Source organism: Sapajus apella, unplaced genomic scaffold, assembly GCF_009761245.1.
Source record: "Sapajus apella isolate SASKATOON/1434 unplaced genomic scaffold, GSC_monkey_1.0 scaffold12, whole genome shotgun sequence".
NCBI lineage: Eukaryota > Metazoa > Chordata > Mammalia > Primates > Cebidae > Sapajus > Sapajus apella.
The window spans coordinates 2,590,974-2,616,803 of NW_022436952.1; the positions used below are offsets into that span (position 1 = coordinate 2,590,974).

A 25,830-nucleotide genomic window follows, 5' to 3' on the forward strand; every position below is an offset into this window, starting at 1 on the left:
TCACACACACCACACACACACCATACACACACCACACACATGTACCACACACACCATACACCACACACCACACACCACACGCACCACACAACATACACACACACCACACCACACCACACACATCACACACACATATCATACACACCACACACCACACACACCACACACCACACACATCATACACACATACCATACACACACACCACACACCACACACACACACCACACACCATACACCACACACCACATGCACACATATCATGCACATATCACACACATCACACCACACACACACCACACTACACACACCACACACACATACCACACACACATGTACACATACACACCACACATACAACTCCCCACACCACACACAGACCCCACACTCCCACACACATACACACACATCACATACACATGCACATACACATTACACACACCACACACATACACACTACACACACATCATACACATATATACCCACAACCATCCACGTACCACACACCACATACACATATATATACACACCACACATACATAAACACCACACATGTCACCCTTCCACATACACTCTCCATCATGACCTCTAAGAACATGGCTTTGGCATGTAGTAAACATGACCACTAGTATCTTCTGCACAAACCCTGCTCTGGAGGGTCCTACAGAGCAAAGCCCTCAGTGGCAGGTGAGGGGTGCAAGTGATGAGTACAGTGGCCAGGGGGGCCAGGGGGGCCAGGGAAGGCAGAGGAGGCAGGGGAGGCAGGGGGGCCTGGGGAGGCAGGGGGGCCTGGGGAGGCAGGGGGGCCTGGGGAGGCAGAAGAATCAGGGGAGCCAGGGGAGGCAGGGGGGCCAGGGGAACCAGGGGGTCCAGGGGAGCCAGGGGAACCAGGGGAACCAGGGGGTCCAGGGGAGCCAGGGGAACCAGGGGAGCCAGGTGGAAGCCAGGTTAGGCCCAGCTGGCCCCAGCAGTTAGGCCTGCCCAGTTTCCTGGGTGGAAAGCCAGGCCTGGTGCTGCCTACGAGGGGCTTTGCCTGCTCCTGCTCCTGCCCAGAACCTCCACTAGGTGGGAATTCCTGCAATTTCCCCTTGGAAGCAGAGATACTGGAGGTGCCAAATCAGATATTGGGGTTGGTCTTGGCAGCGGGGAAGCCAGGGGAGCCCTGGTGAGTCAGTGCTCCTGATCTTTGGGGTCAGCCAGCGCCTCATCACCAACCCTCCAGTGTAGCACGCACCGGGGCTCTGCCTCGAGTCACCCTACATGCCCTCTCCCGGGTTTCACAGCCGACCCTCGCTGTGCCCCCAAAGCCTCCTGAGCAAGGAGGTGGGGGCTGGGTGGGTCTCGGCCGGATGCAGATGGGCCCACTGAGGCAGAGGAGGGGGTGCTGGTAACAAACTGGCCTTCGGCTCAGCCTGACCCAGGGTCACAGAACTTAGGGCCTCGGGTGGGGTCTGGAAGGGGGTGCGCAGGATGAGCCTGGCGGGGTACTAGTGTGTGCTGGGACTTCTCCCTCTTAGGTCCTGAGCGGTCAGTCCTGAGCATCACCAAAGTCCAGATTCTACACGCTCATGTGCATCTTCACTCAGCTTCAACCTCTGGGTGGTTGGAGGGGCCTCAATTGGAACCCCTCTTGGGCGTTTCCAACCATGCCAACCAGAGCACAACCTTCTGCTCCTTCTGGGCCCCTCCCTCCGTGTTTGCAGTGAAACCGCCCCGATGACCTTGGAGGAAAAGAAAGCTTTGCCCTGGGTTTGAGGTGGGGCCAGTCATAACCTCATTAATTAATTAACAAATCACTTAATTAAACTAACAAACCCTGGGGGCCAACTCTGGGCCAGGGCACTGTGCCCAGAGCTGGGGATTCCAAAGAGAATGAAACAGACATGGTCTTGTTCCCCTGGAGCTCAGAGTCCAGTAGGGGAGGAAATAACCAAACAAGTCATAGAAATAGGTATACATTCACAATCTGTAATAGGGAGGAGATATGACCAGGAAAAGAAACGCAGAAAGGAAATCCAGGAGGGCTTTCTGGAGGAGGTGGCAGCTGAGCCCAGAGGTGAATTTAGTTGGGGAAGAGGGAGTGAGGCCTATGCAGCTTAGGCCATGAAATTCCCAGGAGGGTGCTCAGAGAAGACCACAGGGACTCTCATTACCCTCACCCTGGCTCACTACCGAAAAGGCTGCAAGAAGGGCGTTGCAGGGCTTCCTGGAGGCTGCCAAGGGCATTTGCTCATGGAGCCCACATCTCTCCCAGATCCTGGCAGCTATGGTCGGTATTTCCAGCTTTGTGCTGGCTGCAGATGGACGATGCCTGCCTGGCTGCTGCTGACTTCTGCACCAAGTGAGTCTGGGTCTCTGGAGCTGCCCCAGAGGCTGGACAAGCTGACCCTGGCCGGGGCCAACCTGGAGATGCAGATGGAGAATCTCAAGGAGGACCTGGTCTACCTGAAGAAGAACTATGAGGAGGTGAGGCCCACCCAGGGAATGCAGCAGAAATTCACCTGGAAGCAAGCGAGGTGGGGGCCCCAGAACCTCCCTGGGCCGGGCCATGCTTTCAGCCCACTTCCCATCTCCTGTGGACTCCTAGCCCTGACGCTCAGAGGACCCTAGGTGAGGCCTGGAGGAGCCCCTCTTCCCACACACACTTCATTTGTCCCTTGAGGCTCAGCTCACTGCAGTTAACTAATGAATGAGTAACTCAGTGTAAGATCACACGATACTAATTATTATAATTAATTATGATAGTGATAGTCATTAAAACAAAGAACTTCTGCCCAGCACTCACATGACTCACGGCCACGATCTCAGCTGATACAACAGCTGGGAGAAAGATACGCTTTCCTCCTTGTGACCCGTGAAGAAACTGAGGCTCAGAGAAGGGAAGGGATTTATCCACGGCTGCACAGGGACCCTCCTTCAGGTCTATCTGACTCCTATCCACCTCACCTCTCCGTCCCCTCTCCTGCCTCTCTTTTAGCGGACTCTAGCTCCCAGGGACTCAAAGATTTAACCCAAGGGTAGAGATCCCAGCTCCTGCCGGGGCAGCCATGAGGCCTCCCATGGCCCTGTCCGCTGGCTCCTCGGCTGAGCGCTGTGCTGTTCTGAGCTGCGGGAGCCTACTCCCCAAGTAGGAGCACACCTGGGAGGTGCTTCCTCCTGGCTTTGAGGCTGGTCATACAATTGCTTTCCTGCAGCAGATTAACATTTCCCAACGGGGCCCGGCACAGTGTAGGGTTGCTTTCCCCATGCTTGTGCTGTGGGGTTGATGGTGGGGGCAAGGCAGTGGTGGGAGTAAGGTCAGGGCAGTGAGTGAGGTCGCCCGTGGTCATCCTCTGCCGAGCTGGGAGGTTGTCATCTCTTGAGGTTTAGCACACGTTGCGGATGGGCGAAGTCCACTCCCTAGTCTCAGTGAGAGTTGGGGGAGGTTGTTGATATTCATAGACCTGTATGTTTGAGAAATGACGACATCCGCCTTCACCTTCGGGGTGAGGAGCTGTTGGCCTGTGTCTGTCTGTCTGTCTGTTATCTGTACCTGTCTCTCCAAGGCAGAGAAGGCAGGCCCCAGGGTCTTTCCCCAGGATGGCCTTGGGTGACCTCTTGCTGTCCTCTCTGCCCAGGAAACGAGTGCCCTTCGAGGTCAGGTGGACAAGGATGTCAGTGTGAAGACGGATACTGTGCCTGGAGTGAACCTGAGCTGCATCCTGAATGAGACGTGTGACCAGGACAAGAAATTGTTGGAGAGGAGCTGCAAGGATGCCGAGCACGGGTTCTTCAGCGTGGTGGGTGGCCGTGCTTAAGCAGGTGTGCACACGTGTGCGCACATGTGCTGCATGCTGGTGCAGCTGGAACCCTGGCAGAGCCAGAGGCCGTCCCAGTTGGAAGGACTTTTGGAAACCAGTTGGACCAGCCGCTCATGTTTTCGATGCAAAATGTGAGCCTCAGAGAGGACTCAAGCTCACACAGCCCTTCGTCGTGGCCTGCAAAAGAGATCCCGGTCTCTGCAAGCCTGGTGTCGGGCTTCCGCCCCAGCTGTTTGCAGGACGTGTGTATCTGAATACATACACCTACCCTTGGCAAGCACAGACTGTCTCTGGTGTCCCACAGACAGCAATAGGCGCAAAAAGAATAACACCCAGTGCCTGTGTTTGAGGTGCTGCAGTTTGGTAGGAATAACAAATGCAAATGACCGCAGAGCAGGCTGAATTCTCCAAGTTCCAGCGTGGGTGCAGAGGGTCTCTGTGTGCAGGTGCCTTTGGGAGGGGCTAGGAGAGGTTCTGGAAGGTGAGGGTTCAGGAGCAGCCCCTTTCCTGTGCCCCACTTCTGAAAGCCTCCTTAAACCCCTGTGGCCCACTCTGCCTTCCAGAGAGAGGGGCTGAACTTCAAGGGGGCCACCAACACAGAGGCCCTGCAGAGTGGCGGGATAGCGATATGGAGCTCCACAGCTCTGTGCAGAAGCTGAGCCGTCCCAACTCAGCAAGGGAGGGCCTATGTCCCCTCCCTGCCCTGTACCTGTTGCCCCAGGGTGAGCCCAACCTTGTAGACCCCTGCTTGCAGAACCAGAGTCCCTGCCCAGCCTGCCCCTTCACACTCAGTGGCTGGGCGCATTACCACCCCACTGTGCTGGCAGCACCCCCAGCCCCACACAGGAGGGGGCTCCTCTCTAGTGCTCTGCCGTGGGGGAAGTGTCCCGGCTCTGTCTCACCATACCACCTATCTCTTGGCCCACAGGAAGCATTGCTGGAGGGGAGCCTGGTGGAGACAGAGGTGTGATACAGGACCCAGCTGGTCCAGCTTCAGGGGCTCATCAGAAGCATGGAGCAGCAGCTGTGTGAGCCGTGCTGTGACATGGAGCACCGGGACCATGAGCACCAGGTTCTTCTGGACTTGAAGACGTGGCTGGAGCAGGAAATTGCCACCTACCACTGCTTGCTGGAGGCTGAGGATGCCCAGTGAGTGTGCACCGGGGTACCTGCCGGGGTGGGCTGGGGGCCTGCTTCACCCAGGGACAAGTTGGTGTTTGAGCACCAGCAAAGTCCAGGAGGCGTGAATGTGGGAACCTTTGGGGGTTTCCAGGAGGTGAAACTGAGGGTGCAGGCTGGGGTCTGACTGAGGAGCCCTGAATGCCAAGTTAAAGTGCCTGAATTGGATCACGTAGGCAATGGGGAGCCACAGGGGGATTTGGAGCAGAGGAGGGGAATGAACGTCAAGGTATTTTAGAACACGCACTCTGGCTGCAGAGGGAGAAATGGATCAGAGGGGCCAGGGTGGGGCTGGAGAGATGTGTCAGGGGGCTGGAGCAGGGGGTCCTGCCAGAGAAGTCCTGCGGAGGGCAGGGGAAGGAAGGTGGTGCACGGAGAAGAGAGGCTATAGCTCAAGACAGCAGGGCCGGATGCCTGGATCTCAGGGTGAGCGGGGCTCATGGTCAGGACTCAGTAGTGTCAGGTGAACACGTGAAGGAGGGGGCTTTGATGGCCCTGGGTTTCTGCTTCCGGCGACTGTGTGGGTGGTGACACCATCAGCACGGGGTGAGGCGCGCAGGGGTGGTGCTCGGCTTTGCAGTTGGGAAGGTCTATCTGGCCCCCAGTTGAGAGTGTCCGGGAGTCTCCATGCTTAGTCACACGTTGCAGCTTTGGCTCCCCAAAATGGTGAAGTCCATCTATAATCTAACCACAGTCTCTCCTGCTTTAATTGGGTCTATTTATTGGGCCCTCTGGGATATGGAAAAACCACTTGCTCAGCTTCTCCTTGTAAATCCTGGTGAGTAGCCACAGAGAGCCGCTGGGTCTGCCGCTGTGCTGTTTCTTTTTCTTCTTCCTGCTGCACTGAGCCCTTGCTGTTTGATTTTTGGGCCTGTGCTAGTTTCTGTGCATTCCCAGCTGTGATTTTTCACCATTTTGGAGGCACCTCCTCTGCCAGGGCCTGCTTACCCCGAGCACTGATTGCAGGGGCCTGGCTGGCTGGCATCCCCGGGCTGATGGGTGCTCCTTGCAGCCCACCCAGGAAGGTAAGAAGCTGCTCTGTCCTGCTGTCTGGACCCCAAGGCAGGGGAGAGGCTGAGGACCCTTCTGTGTGGGAGACTGGGGGGACCACAGGCTGGGGGGCAGGTAGGGGAAGAACTCCTGCCGGATGTTCCCTGTGCCCCCCCTCCTCCATCACCTGCAGCCACAGTGACCAGCCACCAGGTGTGCCATTGTGGAGGAAGTGCAGGCTGGAGAGGTGGCTTCTTCTGTGGGCCGGTCCACCTTTCTGCCTGTGACAGCCCCACCTCGAGGGCCACAGCACAGCCATCAGCTCCAGCTCCCAGCATGCTACTGCCATGCCTCAAGTGCCCATCTGGGCCCCGGTCCATGACCTGTTGCCTTTCTGTAGCCCCTCACTGAGGAGCCCTCCTGGGTTTGTCCAGTGCCTGTTATTAAAGCTTTGCTCCAAGTTCAATGCCTCATGTGATCTGGTCTGTTCCTTGGTTTGGGGCAGTGTGGGCTGAGGGACTGGGAGAGGTGGAGGGTTTATTGAGTGTTTGGGTATCGGCTTATCACCTGCCAATCTGTTCTACCCACTCCATCCAGGTCTGGGGTTCCTGGGAAGATGAGCAGGGAGGAGGCGGAGGATTAAAGGTGGAGAGATGGGGCAGTTCCTTTTACTGGGAAACGTTTCTAAGAATCATCCCCTGAGTTCCTGTCACCTGTGGATGGTCCCTGGGGGGGGCACACAGACTATCCAACGACCACACCTGTTAGGGAGCACTGCCTGCCTCAGCAGGGTTCAAGAGCAGAAGGAGAGGGGCTCAGTGGGGGAGGGCTTCTGAAGGAGTGGTCCAGTGCACTGACGAGTGAGAGGGGGTGGCAGCGACACAGCCCAGGAAACCAGACCGGCTCTGCCCAGCTCGGGGTGTGTGTGGGGCGGGGTGGCCACCGTGCGTGTGCGCGTGGGGGGCGTCCTGTTTGCTTTGGTGGCTTGGCAGCCACTGGGCTATTGAGGAATCTCTCTCAGCTGCTGATGGGGCTGTCTGGGCCTGTCTGGGACCTGGAAGCCATCGGCAGTCTGAAACATGACCACATTCCACCCAGCCGGCCTGGCGGGACCTTGGGACCCAGGGCAGGGCTTGGGGTGGTGGACAGGGCAGGGTGGGGCTGTGGGGTGGGGCACATGGCCCACCTGAGGAGCCTGGAGTGGGGAGGGGGCTGACTGGAGTCTCAATAACAGCCTCTTCTTGGGCAATGTCCTTCAGGTTTTCAGCGGGCTGAGACCTGAGATAAATGATCCTCACCTTACCCTGAGGTCTCTTGGGGTATACAAGGGTGAGGGGAGTGGAAGGGGCATCCCCCCTCAGCTGGTTTAGATCCTCTCTTAGCACAGCACTCCCCCACAGCCCACCACATCCCCATCCTATAGCTGAGCCCCTCTTTGCCTGCTCCAGCCCAGGACCCCCCACCTGGGGAAAGGGTCACAAGAGGAGACTGGGTTACCAAGGGCTCGTAAGGATGAGGTGGGGTCAAAAGCTGACCGGATGGACCTGCGGCCCCTGGAGCGCATCTCTGGGTGTCAGGCTGTGCAGAAGGGGCCAGCGAGGCTGGGGTTCCCGGGGGATGGGTGCTGTGGCAAGATAAGCGGGAAGGATGTTAGCCAGCTTAGCTGCGGTGTTACGTGGCGCCCCAGTTTCTTTATCTACGATGTGGGTTGGTCTCTGAGGCTTGATGGCATTTCTGTGCTGTGAGGTGGGCCTGGTGGGCTTGGGTTCAGTTTCCAAGGCAGGATAGGCTCTTGGTCCCCTCTGCCTCCCCCATACCCAGCCTCAGGCCAGCACTGTGGATAGAGCAATGTGGGCTAAAAGACAGTAACTTAGGGGGGCCATGTGACTCCACGACCCATTTCTCTACCAGACGTGGTTGAGGCGGGCTGGGCTGGGGTGGTGGCTGCCTGGGAGGGCCTGGGGACGGTGACGTCCTGCCTTTTGCTCTTCTCCGTATTAGGTCATGGGAAAGCATAGCTGGAGGGCCCGCCTGAATCACAGGTGACAGGCCTGAGACCAGAGGCACCCACATGCACACGCACGGCATCCAGCACGAGGATTTGGAGAAATGAGGCAAATTCCTGATGATGGGCGGGGAGGGGGCCCCCAGCCACCTGGGAGCTGGCAGGCGGCCAGCGGTGATGAAAGCCCAGGGGAATGGAAACAGAGGAGCAAGCCTGTTGTAATCGCTACGCCCACTGGTGCCTATAAAGGAAGGAGGCGAACCCCGGCAGCCATACACAGCTTAGGTCCCCTCTCCTCTCCAGCACTCCTGCTGTGTGCCTGCCTTCCGCCGCCACCATGACCACCACCATCCGCCAGTTCACCTCCTCCAGCTCCATCAAAGGCTCCTCCGGCCTGGGTGGCGGCTCATCCCGCACCTCCTGCCGGCTGTCTGGTGGCCTGGGTGGCGGCTCCTGCAGGCTGGGGTCTGCCGGCGGCCTGGGCAGCGCCCTTGGGGGCAGCAGCTACTCCAGCTGCTACAGCTTTGGTTCTGGGGGCGGCTATGGTAGCAGCTTTGGGGGCGTTGATGGGCTGCTGGCCGGAGGTGAGAAGGCCACCATGCAGAACCTCAATGACCGCCTGGCCTCCTACCTGGACAAGGTGCGTGCCCTGGAGGAGGCCAACACTGAGCTGGAGGTGAAGATCCGGGACTGGTACCAGAGGCAGGCCCCGGGGCCCGCCCGTGACTACAGCCCCTACTACAGGACGATCGAGGAGCTGCAGAACAAGGTAGGGCCTGCTGGTGGGAGGGCTCTCCGGGGCAGGACTTCTGCCCGTCTCCTGCCCTGGCCGAAGGCCTGGCCTCCAGCCACAGGGTCTCAGGGAGCCTTGGGGATCCTATGTGGCCCACATCCTCCTTTTCTGGGGGCAGCAGGCTGAGTCAGGAACAAACAGGCCTCGTGGAGCCCCTCGGAGCCTGAGTTGCTCCCTCGTGGAGCCTCTCCACTTGCTGAGGTTGTAGGATGAGGTGGGAGACACAGATGGAGGGCTGGGCGCATGGCCGCTGGATGTGTGGTCTCAGCAGGGGTCAGCAGGAGGGGGTTTTGGGCGATGCGGAGTGGGGGTGTCTGAGTGAGCTCCTGATAGCACCTGCTGCTGGGGGAGGCAGAAAGGAAGGGGCGAGACCTCAAGTGGGGAAGGCCTCTGGTGCGCCTTATTTGGGGACTTTTCTGGCTTCTCCTTTCCTTCTGCTGTCCCTTAAGATGGGATCAGCAAACCCCAGGGGCAGGGCTGCTGGCTGGAGCCCAGGGTTAAGGATTAGGAGGGGTCCTGACTTCTGATTTGGAACCATTATTTGGTGAGGACTCCTTTGACCTCCTTTTAGGGGAGCCTCTCAGGGGTACCCTCTCACCGACTGTAAAACGAGGGGCTGCCCACATCACCTCCCTGGTTCCTAGATTCTGGGGCAGCTTCTGCCCTGGGGACACTTTCCCATTCTTTTCTGGTTGCCTCATACTCCCGGCCAGCTGTCTTCTCCTTTAAGGCTGAGCCTGGCATAGGGGTCTGGTGGAGGAGGCAGGAACTGAGAGTAGCGTGGGGGGTGGAGAAGAGGCATCTTTCAGCCCTTCAGATTCCGGCTTGCCCCTCCTCTGCCAATAAGACAGCATGGGGCAAGGGAGAGGCTGGGCGGGAAGAGAGGCCCCCAGGCAGGAAGACTGCTCAGAACCCTGGTGTGGGCTCAGCCACCCCCATCCGATGACCCGACTGTCTCCCATTTCCTCAGATCCTCACAGCCACCGTGGACAATGCCAACATCCTGCTGCAAATTGACAACGCCCGTCTGGCTGCTGATGACTTCCGCACCAAGTGAGTCCTGGCCAGTGGACTTGGGCAGCCTGGGCCAGCTGGGGGAGGATCTCAGGGCTCCTTGGTTGCTTGTGGGAAGGCGCAGGAGCTCTGGGTGGGGCAGTCCTAGGAGCCCTACCCCTTAGTCCAGGATGCAGCAAAGGCAGCCAGTTCTGAAGGCTGCTGGGCTCAGGCAGGGAATAGAAGAGAGGGAGAGGAGGCAGCGGGCAGGGAGAAGTCAGGAAGCTGGTGGGCGTGGGATCTGGCCCTGTGACGGTCCCAGGACTCCAGGGCTGGAATTCACCTCCAATCGACCCTCTCATCAGCCCTTCCAAACCCTTAGAGTCCTGGCAAAGTGAAGGCAGGTGAGTGGCCAGGACCTGGAGCTGCAGGTCCCAGCAGCCTGGGCTGAAGTCTCTGGTTCCCATGGCAGGTTTGAGACGGAGCAGGCCCTGCGCCTGAGTGTGGAGGCCGACATCAACGGCCTGCGCAGGGTGCTGGACGAGCTGACCCTGGCCAGAGCCGACCTGGAGATGCAGATTGAGAACCTCAAGGAGGAGCTGGTGTATCTGAAGAAGAACCACGAGGAGGTGAGGTGACTGGGGCAGGTCAAAGAGGCTGAGGAGTGGGTGGTGGAGCCCTGGGGCTGGGTCGTGGCTGAGGCTGTGGGAGAGAGCAGAGCAGGCGCACTGGGATTAGTCACCTCAGGGTGCTGCCCTGTCTGCAGAGTCCTCATCCCTGGGTCCAGCGTGCAGGGCAGACTCCTCTGTACTGCACTGCTCCTCTGCACCCAAGGAACCTCCCCAGGCCCGCAGAAGTGTCCCCTACCTGCTCTGGCCTCTCTCACCAGGGCAGGGGATAAGTAAGGAAGTCTCCTTCTTGTCCCGTTTCAAACTCTTAAATCTGGACACCTACATAGAAGCTTGGAAATTAGAGGGGAAATTTTTGGGGCATAGGCCTAAAACTTAGATTTGATTTTGGGGAGTCCTTGGTCTAATGGGGGAGATAGAGTCTGATGGCAGAGGCAGGGCTGATACAGAGCAGATGAATAAAAATCGTTTAGAGGGTCAGATAGAGCAGAGGCAGAACAAAGGAGGGGTCTTTGTGGGGAGTGGGATCCCCTTGTGTGGGAAGGCTTGGGAGTGAGAGGTCAGGACGGGGCCAGATGCTCACACCCACATCCCCTTTTTCCATAGGAGATGAATGCCCTGCGAGGCCAGGTGGGCGGTGAGATCAATGTGGAGATGGACGCTGCCCCAGGTGTGGACCTGAGCCGCATCCTGAATGAGATGCGTGATCAGTATGAGAAGATGGCAGAGAAGAACCGCAAGGATGCTGAGGATTGGTTCTTCAGCAAGGTGAGGGCTGCTGCAGCCCAGAGGTCTCTCTTAGGGGCTGGGGCTCAGGGACCTTGGCACTGGCAGGAAGCCCACCACCAGACGTCTTGGAGGTGCCCCTCCTCAGCAAGCTGCATGGACTGCAGCCACCCGGTCCATCCACAGACCTGGAGCTGAGCTCAAGCTGGGATCTGGAGGGTGGGCGGGGAGGTAGGGAGTCCCCACAGAAGAAAGGCAGGGGGTAAAGACCTTGGGAGTTCCCACCTCTCCCTCAAGAAGTCAGTAACTAGTACCAAGAGCCAGGCTACATGTTCTGGCTGGTTCTCAAGTTTCCGGTCTGTACCTCCCACACACAGGGATTAACCATAAAAAACTAACATTTCAAATGGCATGTTTCTGGGTTTTGGGATGTGGGAAGCTGGCGAGAAGGAACCATTCTCTCCACAGTCAGATTTGGGAGGAGGTCTGACTTGGGAGAGGGATCCAGGCTCACACTGCCCTGTCCTGTGTCCTGTCTGCAGACAGAGGAGCTGAACCGTGAGGTGGCCACCAACAGCGAGCTGGTGCAGAGCGGCAAGAGCGAGATCTCAGAGCTCCGGCGCACCATGCAAGCCTTGGAGATCGAGCTGCAGTCCCAGCTCAGCATGGTGGGAACAGTGCTGTGCGTGGGGGTGGGCCCAGAAGAGGGCACTGACCATCCTCACTGACCCCTGGTCTTCCTGCCCTCTTGCAGAAAGCATCCCTGGAGGGCAGCCTGGCAGAGACAGAGAACCGCTACTGCGTGCAGCTGTCCCAGATCCAGGGACTGATCGGCAGCGTGGAGGAGCAGCTGGCCCAGCTACGCTGTGAGATGGAGCAGCAGAACCAGGAGTACAAGATCCTGCTGGATGTGAAGACGCGGCTGGAGCAGGAGATCGCCACCTACCGCCGCCTGCTGGAGGGCGAGGATGCCCAGTGAGTGCGGGCGCCTGGGGTCAGGGCTGGTGGCGCCTTTTGGCAGGGGTGGGGCTCTCAGACCCACATCTAACCTCCTGTCTGTTTTTTTTTTTTTTTTTTCAGCCTGACTCAGTACAAGAAAGAACGTAAGCATCTTGGTAGCTGAGGCCCTGGGGGTTGAGTGCATGGGACAGGCAGCCCACCTGCACATGGCTGGAGCAGGGTCCCCAGCAGCTCCAGGAGTTGATAGCTGGCCGTCAGCAGGGGCAGGAGAAGTGACCCATTAGCACTGAGGGTTGATGCTCAGGAAAGGATCAAATGAGAGAGACACTGTCTGGTCTGATGGGGGTGGAGCAGGGAACTGGTCCTTACCTTGGAGATCCTAATCTGATGGATGAGACAGGTCCTAGCTCCGCAGATGGTCATCTGATGGGAAGATAGGAACATGGTCTCATGAATCTTTGCTGTTGACAGCTTTCAGACGAGCAAAAGCAGTCCTGTCTCTGGGGACTCTAGCCTGATGGGAGACAGGGACATGGTCCTTGTCCTCCAAATGCCAGTCCGATGGAGAAGATATGATCCTGGCCCCAGGGTTCCTAGTCTAATGGAGGAGATAGGGACCTGGGTTTTATCTTGGAGATCCCAGTCTGATGGGGGAGATGGGAGAAAATCTATGTCCTGGAGCCTGCAGAGAAATGGAAATGGGTTTCATGTAGTCTCCTCTCTGGCAGGGCACAGTGGGTCAGAATCAAATAACCCATCTGGGGAGGCAAGACACACAGGGCCACTGGCAGAGGGATGGGATGGCAGGGAGGCAGTGGCAGGGGCAGGAGGGAGGTGTGTGCAGTGTGATGTCAAGGGGCCAGTGGAGGCACTCATAGCAGCTGGGCGAGGACTAGGGAGAGAGCTGGCTCCTGTCCATGGGGGCTTGGGGTCAAGCGAGGGTCTCCTGGCCCCTACCCACTTTCAAGCACCTGCTTTTCCTGCAGCGGTGACCACCCGCCAGGTGCGTACCATTGTGGAAGAGGTCCAGGATGGCAAGGTCATCTCCTCCCGGGAGCAGGTCCACCAGACCACCCACTGAGGACTCAGCTCCTCCCGGCCGGCTCCCCAGGAGGCAGGGAGGTAGCCGCCCCATCTGCCCGGCAGTCTCTGGCCTCTCCAGCCTCAGCCCCCTGCTTCAGTCCCTTCCCTTTGCCTCTCTGCCTGATACTAATAAAGCTTGTTGACTCAGCTATGAAATGTGTCCTTGTTCTGGCCCCTGAAGTGGGCACTAGGGACAAAAGGGTGAACTGGGAAGGAGTGAGGGTGAGGGGAGGTGGTGCTTGGACACCCGCTGTTGTTGACTTGGAGGTCAGGGGTCAGCTTAGATCAGCATAAAGATGCTTGCATCTCCCAGGGGCGGGTCCAGGCTTCACTAGACGTGAGGTGGAGTTGGTGTATCAGGTGAGGTCCTAGGTGGCCTCTGATTGCCCTGTGAATAGCTCTGTGACCTTGGGAAGTTAGGCAGTCACTTCCATTCACTGAGCCTTGCTTTCTCATCCATAAATGGATGGGAAGATCTCAGGTGTGGGAGCCCGAATCCTCAGAGATGACTCACTCAATCAATTGCTCCTCCCCATCCTGTGGGCTGTGCCCCCCTTCCCTGATCGGGGAGGAGGTGGGCAAGGGCTGGGTTAAGCATGAAGGGGTGTGTGGGGGTGGGAAGGCAGGCTGGGTGGTTGCCATCCCAGACCCCTGTGTGAGTTTCAGGAAATCCCTAAGAGGGGCTCCCATTGCCCCTACCCCAGGAACCTGAGCAGGAGGCTGGCGTTTTCAGGGAAGGTGGCAGACCCCAGGCAGGTGTGGGAGAAAGGGTGGGGCCTCTCTCAGGGGTCAGCTGGTACTCAGCATGGGGATTGGGTGGGGGGCACTGCAGATGGGGCGGCTGTGCCCAGGGAGCAGGGCCACTCTCCTTGGCGGTCTGGACCCTCTTTAGTTCCCCACCTGGGGACAAGTGGGTGGGGGGGTAGAAACTGCCTCCTAGGAAAAGGAGGAGGAACGGTCCTGCTCCAGCTGCTCCCAGCACACCCTCTGAGCACCAGCCCCAGCTCTTGCTGGTGGCAGCAAGGGTGGCTGTGGGGAACAGTCTGTGGGAGGTGAGCCTGACACCTGGAAATCTTCCTTCTAGTAAATCCGGAAACTGCTGGGCGGCTTGGGCTGCGTTCCTGGTTTTCTTCAAGAAGAGGGTTAGTGGGAGGAGGGTGCCTCCACCCCATAACTGCTGACCTGAGGTGTCTCTGCTGCTTCGGAATCAGACCAGAGCCCCCAAACACCCTCTCTCTCCTGGTGCCTGGAGGCTGAGGGTGGGGCCCAGGCCCGAGGAGAATGGGAGCAGCCAGAGCCCTCTGAGCCTGGGTTGGTGGGGCGTTTGGGACTGGCAGAGGCCAGCGATGGGGGTGGGTACTGGCCACTGGGGTATGGGTGACCTTGGGCTGGTCACAGGCCCTCCCTGAACCTTGGAGCTCAGACATGCCGGAAGAATGTTTCTCTGCAGGGGAGACGGCTGCCTGCAGTCGGGGACTCCCGCCTGTAGTGGCATCTGCACGACTCAAAGCAAGGGCAGGCTGTGCTCCGTCAGAGGCTGACGTCTCCCGGCTGCCTGGCACCAAATGTGGCACCATGGAGGGCAGGAGGGAGGCACTGTTCGCGCCAGGCCCTGCCACACATCCCGCCACCCCCTGGCAACCACTGTCTCTACTAGCTCAGCTCTCTGTGCACATCCCGCCGCAACCAGAAGAACCAGCCCTGGGCCGCAGATGGCTCATTCTGGAGGGTGACTTCATTTATCTGAAAAGTCCCAGGAAGCAGGGAGGGTCTGGGGGAAGGCACCTCATTGTGTGCATGGGGACATTGAGGCTCCAAGGAGCAGTGACTTAGCCTTTGTCCTGGAGCCTGGAGGTCAATAGTGGAGATGGACTTGAGAGGGGAGTGGACCCCACTGCCGTGCTGAGAAGAGCCGAGCCCCACCTCCTGCCCCACCCCAGGCTCCAGGCAGGGCGCTCCCTCCCTCCTGTAGATCTTGGGGTTCGCGATTACCGATGGGGCGAGTGAGGAGGGGTCAGAGTGCGGGGAGGACCAGAGACAGCGCCAGACTATGCCCCTCTGCTGGGGAAGAAGCCGCTTTCCACAAAGTTAGTGGGTGGGGGCATCAGGAGGCCAGAATGGGGGAGATCCCCGGTATGCCCAGAGAGCTGAGCCAGTAGAGGCAGTGGTTGCCAGGGGATTGGGGGAGACTTGAGCGGCTTTGTCCAGGCACCTCAAGTAGGCCCAGGCTGCTGGAGACATGTGCCTGAGCTGGACTGGGGACCCAGCCATGGGACTCATGGAGGGACTCACAGCTCATCCACAACCACCCTGCCTGCTGCACAGAATGTTCCACCCCCTGCAATCAAGGCAGAAGCTGTGGATCTGTGGTTGCCCTCGGAGCTGCCACACGTGTGGTCTCGTATGATGGACACACACATGATTCTCAGGCCAGGTCCATGCCAGGGGTAGCTGCCTCTGGAACCCTTTGCAGGGGCTGACCTGGTGGCCTGTCCTGTAGGGAGACGATGTGGTGGGAAGACTCACCCATGGCATTACCTCGCTCTGTGCCCGGTTTCCACTGAGTCCAGGGGAAGGAGGAGACACTGGCCCTGACCCGGAGAGACAGTGCCTGCCCAGAGGGGACCTGAGGGATGACAATAGTCCCTCAGTCCTTATGCAGTATGGGTCTCTCATGGCATCCCAGGTTTTGGGGAGATGAGGGGAACAGAGAGAGCACAGCCAGGCAGGTCTGCCCCCAAGCACAGAGCCAAGGGGAAAACTAAGCCTTACAGAGGACTGTCCTTATCCTGAGCTGCAGTGACCATTTGAAGAAACATCCCTGAGAGAGGCCCACTCTTCCTCCCACACCTGCCTGAGGTCCGCAGCCTTCCCTGGAGGCACCAGCTTCTGGCTCACATTCCTGGGCTGTGGGCAATGGGAGCCCCTCTTGGGGGTTTCCTGAGACTCACATAGGAGTCTGGGCCCTTGTTTGTGCAGAACAGTGTGAAGGGCTGTGACAGCCCCACCTTTGGGGGGGCATCAAATATGCAGGAGGGGAGAGGACGTCCGAAGGCGGGCCTGGCACTCACAGGTTTCCCCAGATCCCGGTGCCGTCACAGCGGCACAGCCTGGGCCTGGACATCTGTTCTCCTCCTGGGACCGTGCTCCCTCTGCATCTCGTGGCCTGACCTCACTGTACGGGGTTGTCTTTACCACCTTCTCCCCGCAGCAGCCTGTGTCTCCAGGGCTTCTCTGTCTATTCTTTGAGTCTGAGTGCCCAGCATGGAGGCAGGCACATAGTAGGTGCTTTATAAACACCTGCTGGTAAACATAACACTAGCCACCAGCCTGTGCCAGGTGCCTTATTTATTTAGCCTCTAATCCCCTAATACGCCTGTGAGGCAGGGCTGTTGCTTCCATTTCCCAGAGAAGGCAACTGAGGCTCAGAGAGGCTAAATGTCTTGCCCAAGATTTCTCTCCTGCTTGCCCCAATTCCAGGCTGCTCTGTCCTGGCTTAGTGGGGCTCTACCTTTCCTTCCTCCTGCCCTGAAGCCTGTGGCTCTGGCTTATCCACCCGGGGCTGGGGGCCCTGCAACAGCCCCCTCTCTCCCCTCAGCTTCTTTGCCCCCTCCCCAGTCCTGATTTTCTAGCCTGAGCCAGCTGGGGAGCTTGTAAAACAGCCCCACCATCAGGCTGGTCCTGAGCGATGCTGATGATGCTGATGTGGGGGTCGGAGCAGGGCTGCAGATCTTCATGGAGACGCGGATGACCTGTCTGGTTGGAGAATCACTGCAAGTTGGGGTGTGGCATTGGCCAATGGTGTTTCCCAGCAGCCTCAGGTATGCTGTGATCTCATGTGTCATTCTTGACATGGGCAGGATGGAGGAGGGCGGATGGAGGCAGGGTGTGGGGAGGAATCCCCTGCCTGGAGGATGCCCACTGTGCCTCTCTGTGCTCTGCTCACCAGGCTTAGTGGTCCTGGCTCTTGGCCACCTTGGGGCAGGTGTGTATCACCGCTGCAGAGGAAACGCCTTCTCCTCCTCTGTCAACTCAAATCCTCCAACACCTTGCTGGTGCCTCCCTCTGCTAGGACCCTTCCAGGGTTCAGGGCCAGGAGGGCAGCCCCAACCTCTGTTGCTGAGGCTCAGGGGGGCAATGCTTACCCTAGCTGCCTCCTGCGGTGTAGGCGTGGCAGGCAAAGCCCAGCACCCCAGGGTTTCCAGCCAGGTTCTGAATTTTCCAGTGTTAGTTTTCTCTCCAGGATCAAACGATAAGTTCAGCTAAGGATCATGGAAGCTGGTGCTTCCAGGGTCAGAGAACCTTAGAAGGTCAGAGACTATGCCATCATCTCCCTCTCCATCCGCGGTCCCCGAGAGCTATGCACATGGCAGGTCTGTGATCTGTGGAGTTGGCTGAGCAGTTTGGTGCGTTGGTCAGCAACTTCCCATGGCTTCTCAGCCCACGCAGATCCCCGGGTCTGCAGTGATAGGCCTGTGTATAATCCCACCCTGCCATCTCCGGAATGGGGAGCTTGGCAGGGGACAGTGAGCCAGTGAGAAAGGGGTGTGTGTGTGTATGTACACATTCCGGGGGCAGAGAGTGAAGAGTCCCCAGAGACCCCTCTGCGAGAGTCGGTGTGGATCCTGGCTTGGGGGTTGGAGCTGGCTCGAGTCTCTGCTCTCCTACTTCCGTTCTCCTTACCCTGGGTGACGGTGTCGCCCTCTGGGGTTGGGGTATTGATGGCCTTTGGTGACCTTGAAGGCCATTTTCAGCTCTGAGGGTGATGGGTCTGTGGTTGGAGCGGAACTCCAGGCCCACACTAACACCTGAACACTGAGGTTTTTGTCCAAGATTCCGGGGTCCCCGTTGCCCCTCTTTGGGGATGGGGGTGGGGAGGGCTGGGTTCCCTCTCCCAGGTTTGGCTCTGAAGGCATGTGCATCCATTCTGCTCTTACCTCTGGGCTGAGTGACCAGGGGTGATACAAAGCCCTGGTTCTGCTGAGAGAGGGAATTTCCCGCCCCAGCGGAGCTCAGGCAGAGGCGGGTGTCTCTGGGCTCCTCACCTCAACAGAGGCACTGCAGAGCAAGGCCAGTGGCCAGCACCGAGGGGCACCCCGCAGCACCCTGAGGAGGCCCCATCTTGGTGCCCAGAACCCTCCATCCTCCCTCCAGTCCTCGGTGCTGGACCAGGATCTCAGGCCAAGGCCATGCCCACTGTGGGCAGAGCTCATGCCAGTGACTGTGGGGAGGTGGGTGAGAGTTGGGCATACTGGCTCCACCTGCAGGTATGGTGGGAGCCTGGAGAGGGCCAGAGCTCTGGGTTCTGGTTGCAGCTCTGAAGCTTAACGCAGAGTGACTTTGGGTGAATCTCCACCTGTCTCTGGTTCCCCCTCTGTCCCCTCTAATAAAGAAAATGATGTAAATTTGAGATGCTCAGAACGAGGGCTCAGGATGATGGCACCGGCTGAGGCAAGGAGAACAGGCAGACAGGTTCTCACCTCAGCTTCCAGCGACTGGTGTCGTGGGAAGCACACTTACCCTCCCTGAATCCCAGCTGCCTCACCTGTGGACTGGTAGCAGGAATCATATTCCCCTCATTCCCCCTGACAGAACTGTACGGCACACACCAGGCTCTCCATGCTTGCCTGAGTGGGCAGGTGACCAGTGCCCTCCGCAGCTTAGCTGGATGAATGGAGCTGCCAGGCCCATCCTGGGATCTGTGGACCCAGGAGAGAGAACTGCTGGGAACGGATCCCCAGCCAGTCCTGTTTCTACAGGGTCGGGGGGACTCTGAGGCCCATGGAGGGGTCAGGAGACACACCTGGCTATAGTAGCAGGATGGGGCTCCCTCCCACCAGCCTACAGATGGGGTGCCCGTGATTAGGAGAGGGCAGTAGAGGAGTGGAGGAGCTAGGGGTGGGGTCTGTGGTATTCTTCAGGTGGGAGTCTGGGGCGCAGGGCCCTGCATGGGGGTGTGGGCGGGTACCAGTTTATAGAGGTGAGTGTGACGAGCAGGTGGCTGGAGGGGCAGGAGTGGGAGGCCAAGGGGCAGTGCTGGCCCTCGGGGAAGGGCTGGTGGGATCCTTCACACATGTTTCTTTGTGGCTAGTGGTGTGTCATCCCCTTTTACAGACGAGAAACCTGAGGACCAAGGGGCTGTAGGACAGGCCTGTGCTGTGCAGCTGGCAAGGGCAGAGCAGGGATGCAGGGACCCAGTGCTGCGTCTGGCTTCGCGGCCCGTGCTGTCCGCATAGTGCACACACTTCTGGAGACCGCCGGGGGCTCAAGGCAGCCTCTGGACCTGGAATTAGATCCAGCAGGGAAAAGAGAGTCATAGGATTTTAGAACCAGAAGGGACTCTGCAGCCACCCAGTCCAGCCTCGTCACCACTGAGGGGAAACAGGCCCAGAGATGGGAGGTGGGGAGCCTCAGGCCACACCTGCCTGGAGCAAGCAGAGTGAAGACATGAACCCTGCCCCTGCCCAGAGTGGCCCATGTAGGATCCCAACTGCTTCCCAGGTCACCCAGGATGGCATCACTGAGGTCTCTTTCAGCCAAGGCTGTCACTGTGGGGCAGGGAGTTCTTCCGAAGGGCTGACTCACCGCCTGAGGACGCAGTTGCCACAAAGCCACCTGTACCAAGGCCCCACTGGCCCTGAGGGCTCCAGGAACAGGAGCCTGATTCCCGGCCGCCTAGCCTGAGTCACCACCGACTGGCATTTGTGTGTTTTTCTCTCGGCCCCACACCCCCAAAGCTGGGTGGGAACTCCGAGCCGGCACGCGGTGGAATTGACCCTGGGCTGAATAATCCAGAGTGAGGAGTTGGACGGGACCAGGAGTGATGAAATCCCGAGGGGAACCTGGAGTCAGCAGTTAGGAGGGCCCCGCCTTCCCCAGGTGGATATAAAGGTCTCTGGGGTTGGAGGCAGCCACAGCACGCTCTCAGCCTTCCCGAGCACCTTCTCTTCTCTCAGCTGACTGCTCGCTCGCTCACCTCCTCCTCAGCACCATGACCACCTGCAGCCGCCAGTTCACCTCCTCCAGCTCCATGAAGGGCTCCTGCGGCATCGGGGGCGGCTCCAGCCGCATCTCCTCCGTCCTGGCCGGAGGGTCCTGCCGTGCCCCCAGCACCTACGGGGGCCTGTCTGTCTCCACCTCCCGCTTCTCCTCCGGGGGAGCCTGCGGGCTGGGGGGCGGCTATGGCGGTGGCTTCAGCAGCAGCAGCAGCTATGGTGGTGGCTTCGGGGGAGGATATGGTGGTGGCCTTGGTGCTGGCTTCGGTGGTGGCTTGGGTGCTGGCTTTGGTGGCGGCTTGGGCGGTGGCTTTGGTGGTGGTGATGGGCTTCTGGTGGGCAGCGAGAAGGTGACCATGCAGAACCTCAACGACCGCCTGGCCTCCTACCTGGACAAGGTGCGTGCCCTGGAGGAGGCCAACGCCGACCTGGAGGTGAAGATCCGGGACTGGTACCAGAGGCAGCGGCCCACTGAGATCAAGGACTACAGTCCCTACTTCAAGACCATCGAGGACCTGAGGAACAAGGTGGGTGACTTTGGTGGATGGAGCATTGAGAGAGGCTGGGGCTGCAGTGGCCTTTGGGAAACCTCTTTTTAGCAATTACACTTTACACACAGGGAGACTGGGCACCTTTGGGAAGTGGTGGCAGAGAGAGTCCCTTTTCAGCATCTTTGTGCCCGGCTTGGGGCTGGAACCCTGAATCTCTTTTTTCCTGCAAAGGTTCAGCTGCAAGTTCAGCTCCCCTGCCTTGAGCCCAGGAAGGGGGCGGTCAGGATAGAGTGCCTCCCTCCATACCCTGAGCTGGTGGCGAAGGCATTCCAGCACTGCCAGACGGGAGGATTCCAGATCTGGGGAGGTTCTTTTTGCCCCTGTCTGCCTTTCATGCTCAAGTAGCAAGGTCTTTGGCTGACCAGGGCTCCTGTCCTCCATCCCCACTCCAGATCATTGCAGCCACCATTGAGAATGCGCAGCCCATTCTTCAGATTGACAATGCAAGGCTGGCGGCTGATGACTTCAGGACCAAGTGAGCAGCTGGCATGGTGGGCTGAGGGCAGAGGGCAAGGGACAAAGAGTGGGATTGTCCACCCAGCAAGGCCAGCAGATCGCAAGCCTCAGAATCCTCGGGGCTGCGGCCTGAGGACCTGACCTCTGTCCTGCCAGGTATGAGCACGAGCTGGCCCTGCGGCAGACCGTGGAGGCCGATGTCAATGGCCTACGCCGGGTGCTGGATGAGCTGACCCTGGCCAGGACTGACCTGGAGATGCAGATCGAAGGCCTGAAGGAGGAGCTGGCCTACCTGAAGAAGAACCACGAGGAGGTGCGGGGGCTGCTGGCTTCAGGGGTTGGAGGCTGGTTTGGTGGGGCTGCTAGATGCACCCAGGGCCAGGAGAGGAGCCTGTGGAGCTGACTGCCTCCTGCTACCCCTTCCCAGGAGATGCTTGCTCTGCGGGGTCAGTCCGGCGGGGATGTGAACGTGGAGATGGATGCCGCACCTGGCGTGGACCTGAGCCGCATCCTGAATGAGATGCGCGACCAGTACGAGCAGATGGCAGAGAAGAACCGCAGAGACGCTGAGACCTGGTTCCTGAGCAAGGTGGGGCTCAGGCCCTCAGTGCTCCTGCAGCACTTCCCAGCCGGGGGCTTTGGGAGAGCCTCACCTTTCGCTCTGCTTTCCTGCTGCAGACCGAGGAGCTGAACAAAGAAGTGGCCTCCAACAGCGAACTGGTCCAGAGCAGCCGCAGTGAGGTGACGGAGCTCCGGAGGGTGCTCCAGGGCCTGGAGATTGAGCTGCAGTCCCAGCTCAGCATGGTATGAAGGACCCAGCGCAGCAGGAGCCCCCCAAGTCACCAGTAATGGCCACTGCCCCCTCAACAAGCCACAATCCAGTTCCACCTTTCTTTTTTCAGGAGTGGGACCAGAGGACTCCTGGGGCCCATTATATAGATAGAGAAACTAAGGCCTGGAATAGGGGGATAGCTTTTCTCCATATTGTCTGGCCCAACAGTACCCCAACTGGGATCCAAATCCAGGCACCTCTCAAAAAAACATGCCCAGATATCTGGAGGGACAGGAGTGACCACCTCCACTTTTTCTCCCTCTCACTTGCAGAAAGCATCCCTGGAGAACAGCCTGGAGGAGACCAAAGGCCGCTACTGCATGCAGCTGTCCCAGATCCAGGGACTGATCAGCAGCGTGGAGGAGCAGCTGGCCCAGCTTCGCTGTGAGATGGAGCAGCAGAGCCAGGAGTACCAGATCCTGCTGGACGTGAAGACGCGGCTGGAGCAGGAGATCGCCACCTACCGCCGCCTGCTGGAGGGCGAGGACGCCCAGTGAGTCCCAGGCCCCCAGTTCTGCCTCCCCGACCCTTTAGTCCTGCTGCTGCTCTCAGCACATCTGACCGCCCTGCCTTTTCCCTCCTACAGCCTTTCCTCCCAGCACACATCCGGCCAATCCTATTCTTCCCGCGAGGGTAAGGCTCCTGAGGCTCCGGCACTGCAGCCCCTCTGCCTGTTTCCATGGGGTGGGGGCCGGGCCCTTCTCCCCAGAGCTCTCAGCTCTCCCTTCTCTGGGAGTTTGCTTAGCTCTCAGACCCCTTCTCACCTCCTCTCCTTTCTCCCACAGTCTTCACCTCCTCTTCGTCTTCTTCGAGCCGTCAGACCCGGCCCATCCTCAAGGAGCAGAGCTCGTCCAGCTTCAGCCAGGGCCAGAGCTCCAAGAACTGAGCTGCCTCTGCCAGAGTCTCCTGCCCCTCAGCTGGCCTCACCTCCTGAAGGCCTGGGTCAGGACCCTGCTCTCCCAGCGCGGTTCCCAGCTGTCCCCCCTGCCCCTCCGCTGGTGGTGGGCTAATAAAGCTGACTTTCTGGTTGATGCAAATCTGTGTGATCTCCGTTCTTGAACTGATGGGAGGGGAGTTGCAGGTGCTTTCTGGAAACCCTCTGGAGCCTCACAGCCTGAGAAGTATGGGAAATGGAGCACATCTCAGAAGATCTTGAAGGGTCTTCCTGGAAGACCTCCATGCTCTATGGAAGTGGGAGGTGGGACACAGGATGGGGGAGTGTCCACATGTGTTGACTGACACCACGGAGGCATTCTACAGAGGTTCTTTTATGATATTGTCCTTGCAAACCTGTGAGGTGGGTGTAGTCAGGCCCATTTTGGAATCGATAACCCCCAGGATTCAGAGAGTTTCAGTAACTTGCATAAAGTCATGCAGATCGTAAGCGGCACAGCTGGAGCTCAAACTCAGGCCTGCCTGTCTGCAAAGTCCATGCTTTTCTTTAACACTACTCTGCCTTTTTAGGTATTTCAATCCCAGGACTCCCACGCTTGAATCCTAACTCTACCCCTGGGCTCCCCGACATCTGCACACAGTTCCTATGTTGGAGGGTGGAAGGGAGTGCTTTCTGCCTTGAGAATGGTGTCCTCATCAGACCTGAAATCCTCCTTCTCCCAACCTGCTTCTCCTCACACCCCATCAACTCCTCCTTCCTCATTCCCCTCAGCTGGTGAATTGCGTGCTGATGAGCACCCTAGGAAACACCTGCTGTCCCATGGCCATTGCCAAGTTCAGATCTTCTTCCTCTCTCCCTAGACTTGGGCACAGCCTAACTGGGGCCCCTTGAGAGTCAATCTCATCCACCTTCAACTTCCATTGAATGATTCCCACCAGAATGTGGCCAAGATCAAGGACAAGGGTGAGATCAGGACTCCCCTGCATAACAGCCTGTGATGGATCCCATTCCCCTCCAGCACTCGGCCTTCAGTCTCAACCAAGTTTGGTGGTGTCCTCCTGCCCCTCCCAGCTCCAAATCCCTGACTCACCCCTACCTGACTGAGACATGGACCACACCTCTCAGTTGCCGTTCCTTCTTCCTGGGTGCCGTCCATATTTTAAATGTTTTAAATAAAAAAAAAGTTATGTGTGTACCACATCATAAGACTTTTTTTTTTTTTTAAATGAGAAAGCCATCCCAGGCTGGATAGCACACCTCTGTTTCCACCTCCGCCTTTCAACTTCAGCTGTTTCTTTTGGGATTTGTTTCCTTACTTCTAAATAACAGGCTTTACCCTGTTATTGTTTGATTTTTCTGTTTTAGTTTTTAATCGCTTGACTTCTGGCTGTGAAGGATGAGGATGTGGCTCTCTGAGACAGCATTGCCCCTCCCCACTTCTTTTTTACACCCCTTCTTTCCACCTTCTCAATATATTCATATTTTTGTTAGATAAATGTTTATATTATTACGATTAATAAAATGTCACTCATAGGCAAATCATATACTATATTATATACATTTTATACTATATTATATTATACTACATTTTATGCTATATTAAATTTCTTTGGAATAAATATCTCTTTTTCAATTTGCCTAAGCTTTCTACGTATTGATCATTAATTTGTTTCCTGATTCACTGCTGGAAGTATAAATCTCCTCAATATTTTAGAACCCTGAGTGTTCCATCAATTTCATTTTCATGAAGATGTGCCTCCTAGAGCCTCCTGTCCTCCTGCTCTTGTCTGTTCTGGGTGCTGTCTGGGTCTCCTGCCCAGCTGTGATCTGGACTCTCTCTTCATCATCACCCTGAAATTCCTCCTTTTTCCTGTGTCGCATTCCTTGTTTTCTGGATCCGATGTCTTCCTCCTTCTTGTTTTTATTTTTCCCTTTGTTTCAGTGAAGCACATCCTCAAGTAGTTTCCTGGGAAGGGAGTTGTAGGGGTTAAATTTTTTGAGATCTTTTGTGTCAAAAAGATTAGTTTACTCTCACTCTTGACTGATAGTTTGGCTGGGTATGGACTTCTAGCCTGGAAATTATTTGCACTTAGCATTTGAAGGTACAGTGTCACTGTTTCTTGGCTTCTGGTGTTGCCGTTGAGAAGCCTTATGCCATATTGATTCTAGATCATTTCTTATTTTCCTAGTCCCACTCTCCTCCCTAGAAGCTTTTCAGTTCTTCTCTTTCTCTCCAGCGGGCTGAAATACCATGTATTGAATTGATGTAGCTGTGACTTCATCCACTGGCTGGACAGTAGCAGAAAATTCCAATGGGGGAGCTCATGTTGTTCATTTCTGGCAAATTTTCGTATTTCATGATTTCCTCCCTCAATTTTCTTTCTTTTTGGAATGGCTCTTTTTCCTATGTATTCCATTTTATTTTTCATCTCATCTTTTTTCCCCCTGTTTTCTGAGAAATTTCTTTAACTTTGACCTCTAACTCCATTATTCAGAGTTTTAAAAAATCTGCTGTATTTGGCTGGACATAGCAACTCATGCTTGTACTCCCAGAACTTTGGGAGGCCAAGGTGGGTGGATCGCTTGAGCTCAGGAGTTCGAGACCAGCCTAGGCAACATGGTGAAACCCTGTCTCTACAAAATACATAAAAATTAGCTGAGTGTGGTGGCCTACCCCTGTAGTCCCAGCTGCTAGGGAGGCTGAGGTGGGAGGGTCGCTTGGGCCTGGGAAGTCGAGGCTGCAGTGAGCTGAGATTACACAACTGCATTCTAGCCTGGGCAACAGAGTGAGACCCTCTCTTAAAAACAGCAGGGCCGGGTGCGGTGGCTCACGCCTGTAATCCCAGCACTTTGAGAGGCTGAGGTCAAGAGACCGAGACCATCCTGGCCAACGTGGTGAAACCCTATCTCTACCAAAAATACAAAAATTAGCTGGGCGTGGTGG

At 57.5% G+C, this 25,830-nt stretch overlaps 2 protein-coding genes across 4 annotated transcripts; both read left to right on the forward strand.

Moving 5' to 3' along the window:
- Positions 1 to 7,969: 7,969 nt before the first annotated feature.
- KRT17 (keratin 17) lies at positions 7,970 to 13,308 on the forward strand. The gene is made up of 8 exons (XM_032279710.1): positions 7,970 to 8,742; positions 9,737 to 9,819; positions 10,232 to 10,388; positions 10,995 to 11,156; positions 11,657 to 11,782; positions 11,869 to 12,089; positions 12,195 to 12,217; positions 13,061 to 13,308. Exons 1-8 carry the CDS (start codon positions 8,311 to 8,313, stop codon positions 13,153 to 13,155), a joined length of 1,299 nt encoding a protein of 432 aa, XP_032135601.1. The 5' UTR covers positions 7,970 to 8,310; the 3' UTR covers positions 13,156 to 13,308.
- Positions 13,309 to 19,955: 6,647 nt separating this feature from the next.
- Positions 19,956 to 23,028, forward strand: KRT16 (keratin 16). Of its 3 annotated transcripts, none has more exons than XM_032279681.1 (8): positions 19,956 to 20,679; positions 21,096 to 21,178; positions 21,316 to 21,472; positions 21,587 to 21,748; positions 21,838 to 21,963; positions 22,264 to 22,484; positions 22,578 to 22,624; positions 22,777 to 23,028. In XM_032279681.1, exons 1-8 carry the CDS (start codon positions 20,149 to 20,151, stop codon positions 22,875 to 22,877), a joined length of 1,428 nt encoding a protein of 475 aa, XP_032135572.1. In that variant the 5' UTR covers positions 19,956 to 20,148; the 3' UTR covers positions 22,878 to 23,028. The 3 variants fall into 3 exon arrangements, with proteins under 3 accessions (XP_032135572.1, XP_032135570.1, XP_032135571.1); XM_032279680.1 differs by having other exon boundaries at positions 20,076 to 20,419; positions 20,468 to 20,679; positions 22,578 to 23,028; XM_032279679.1 differs by having other exon boundaries at positions 22,578 to 23,028.
- Positions 23,029 to 25,830: the final 2,802 nt, after the last annotated feature.

Excerpts from the sequence above, each read along its gene's own strand:
- KRT16 (XM_032279679.1), top strand. The coding sequence starts at position 20,149 with ATGACCACCTGCAGCCGCCAGTTCACCTCCTCCAGCTCCATGAAGGGC. Across the intron at positions 21,473-21,586 it reads TGAAGAAGAACCACGAGGAG|GAGATGCTTGCTCTGCGGGG; the intron begins GTGCGGGGGCTG and ends ACCCCTTCCCAG. Across the intron at positions 21,964-22,263 it reads TGCAGTCCCAGCTCAGCATG|AAAGCATCCCTGGAGAACAG; the intron begins GTATGAAGGACC and ends TCTCACTTGCAG.
- KRT17 (XM_032279710.1), top strand. The coding sequence starts at position 8,311 with ATGACCACCACCATCCGCCAGTTCACCTCCTCCAGCTCCATCAAAGGC. Across the intron at positions 9,820-10,231 it reads GCTGATGACTTCCGCACCAA|GTTTGAGACGGAGCAGGCCC; the intron begins GTGAGTCCTGGC and ends TTCCCATGGCAG. Across the intron at positions 11,783-11,868 it reads TGCAGTCCCAGCTCAGCATG|AAAGCATCCCTGGAGGGCAG; the intron begins GTGGGAACAGTG and ends GCCCTCTTGCAG.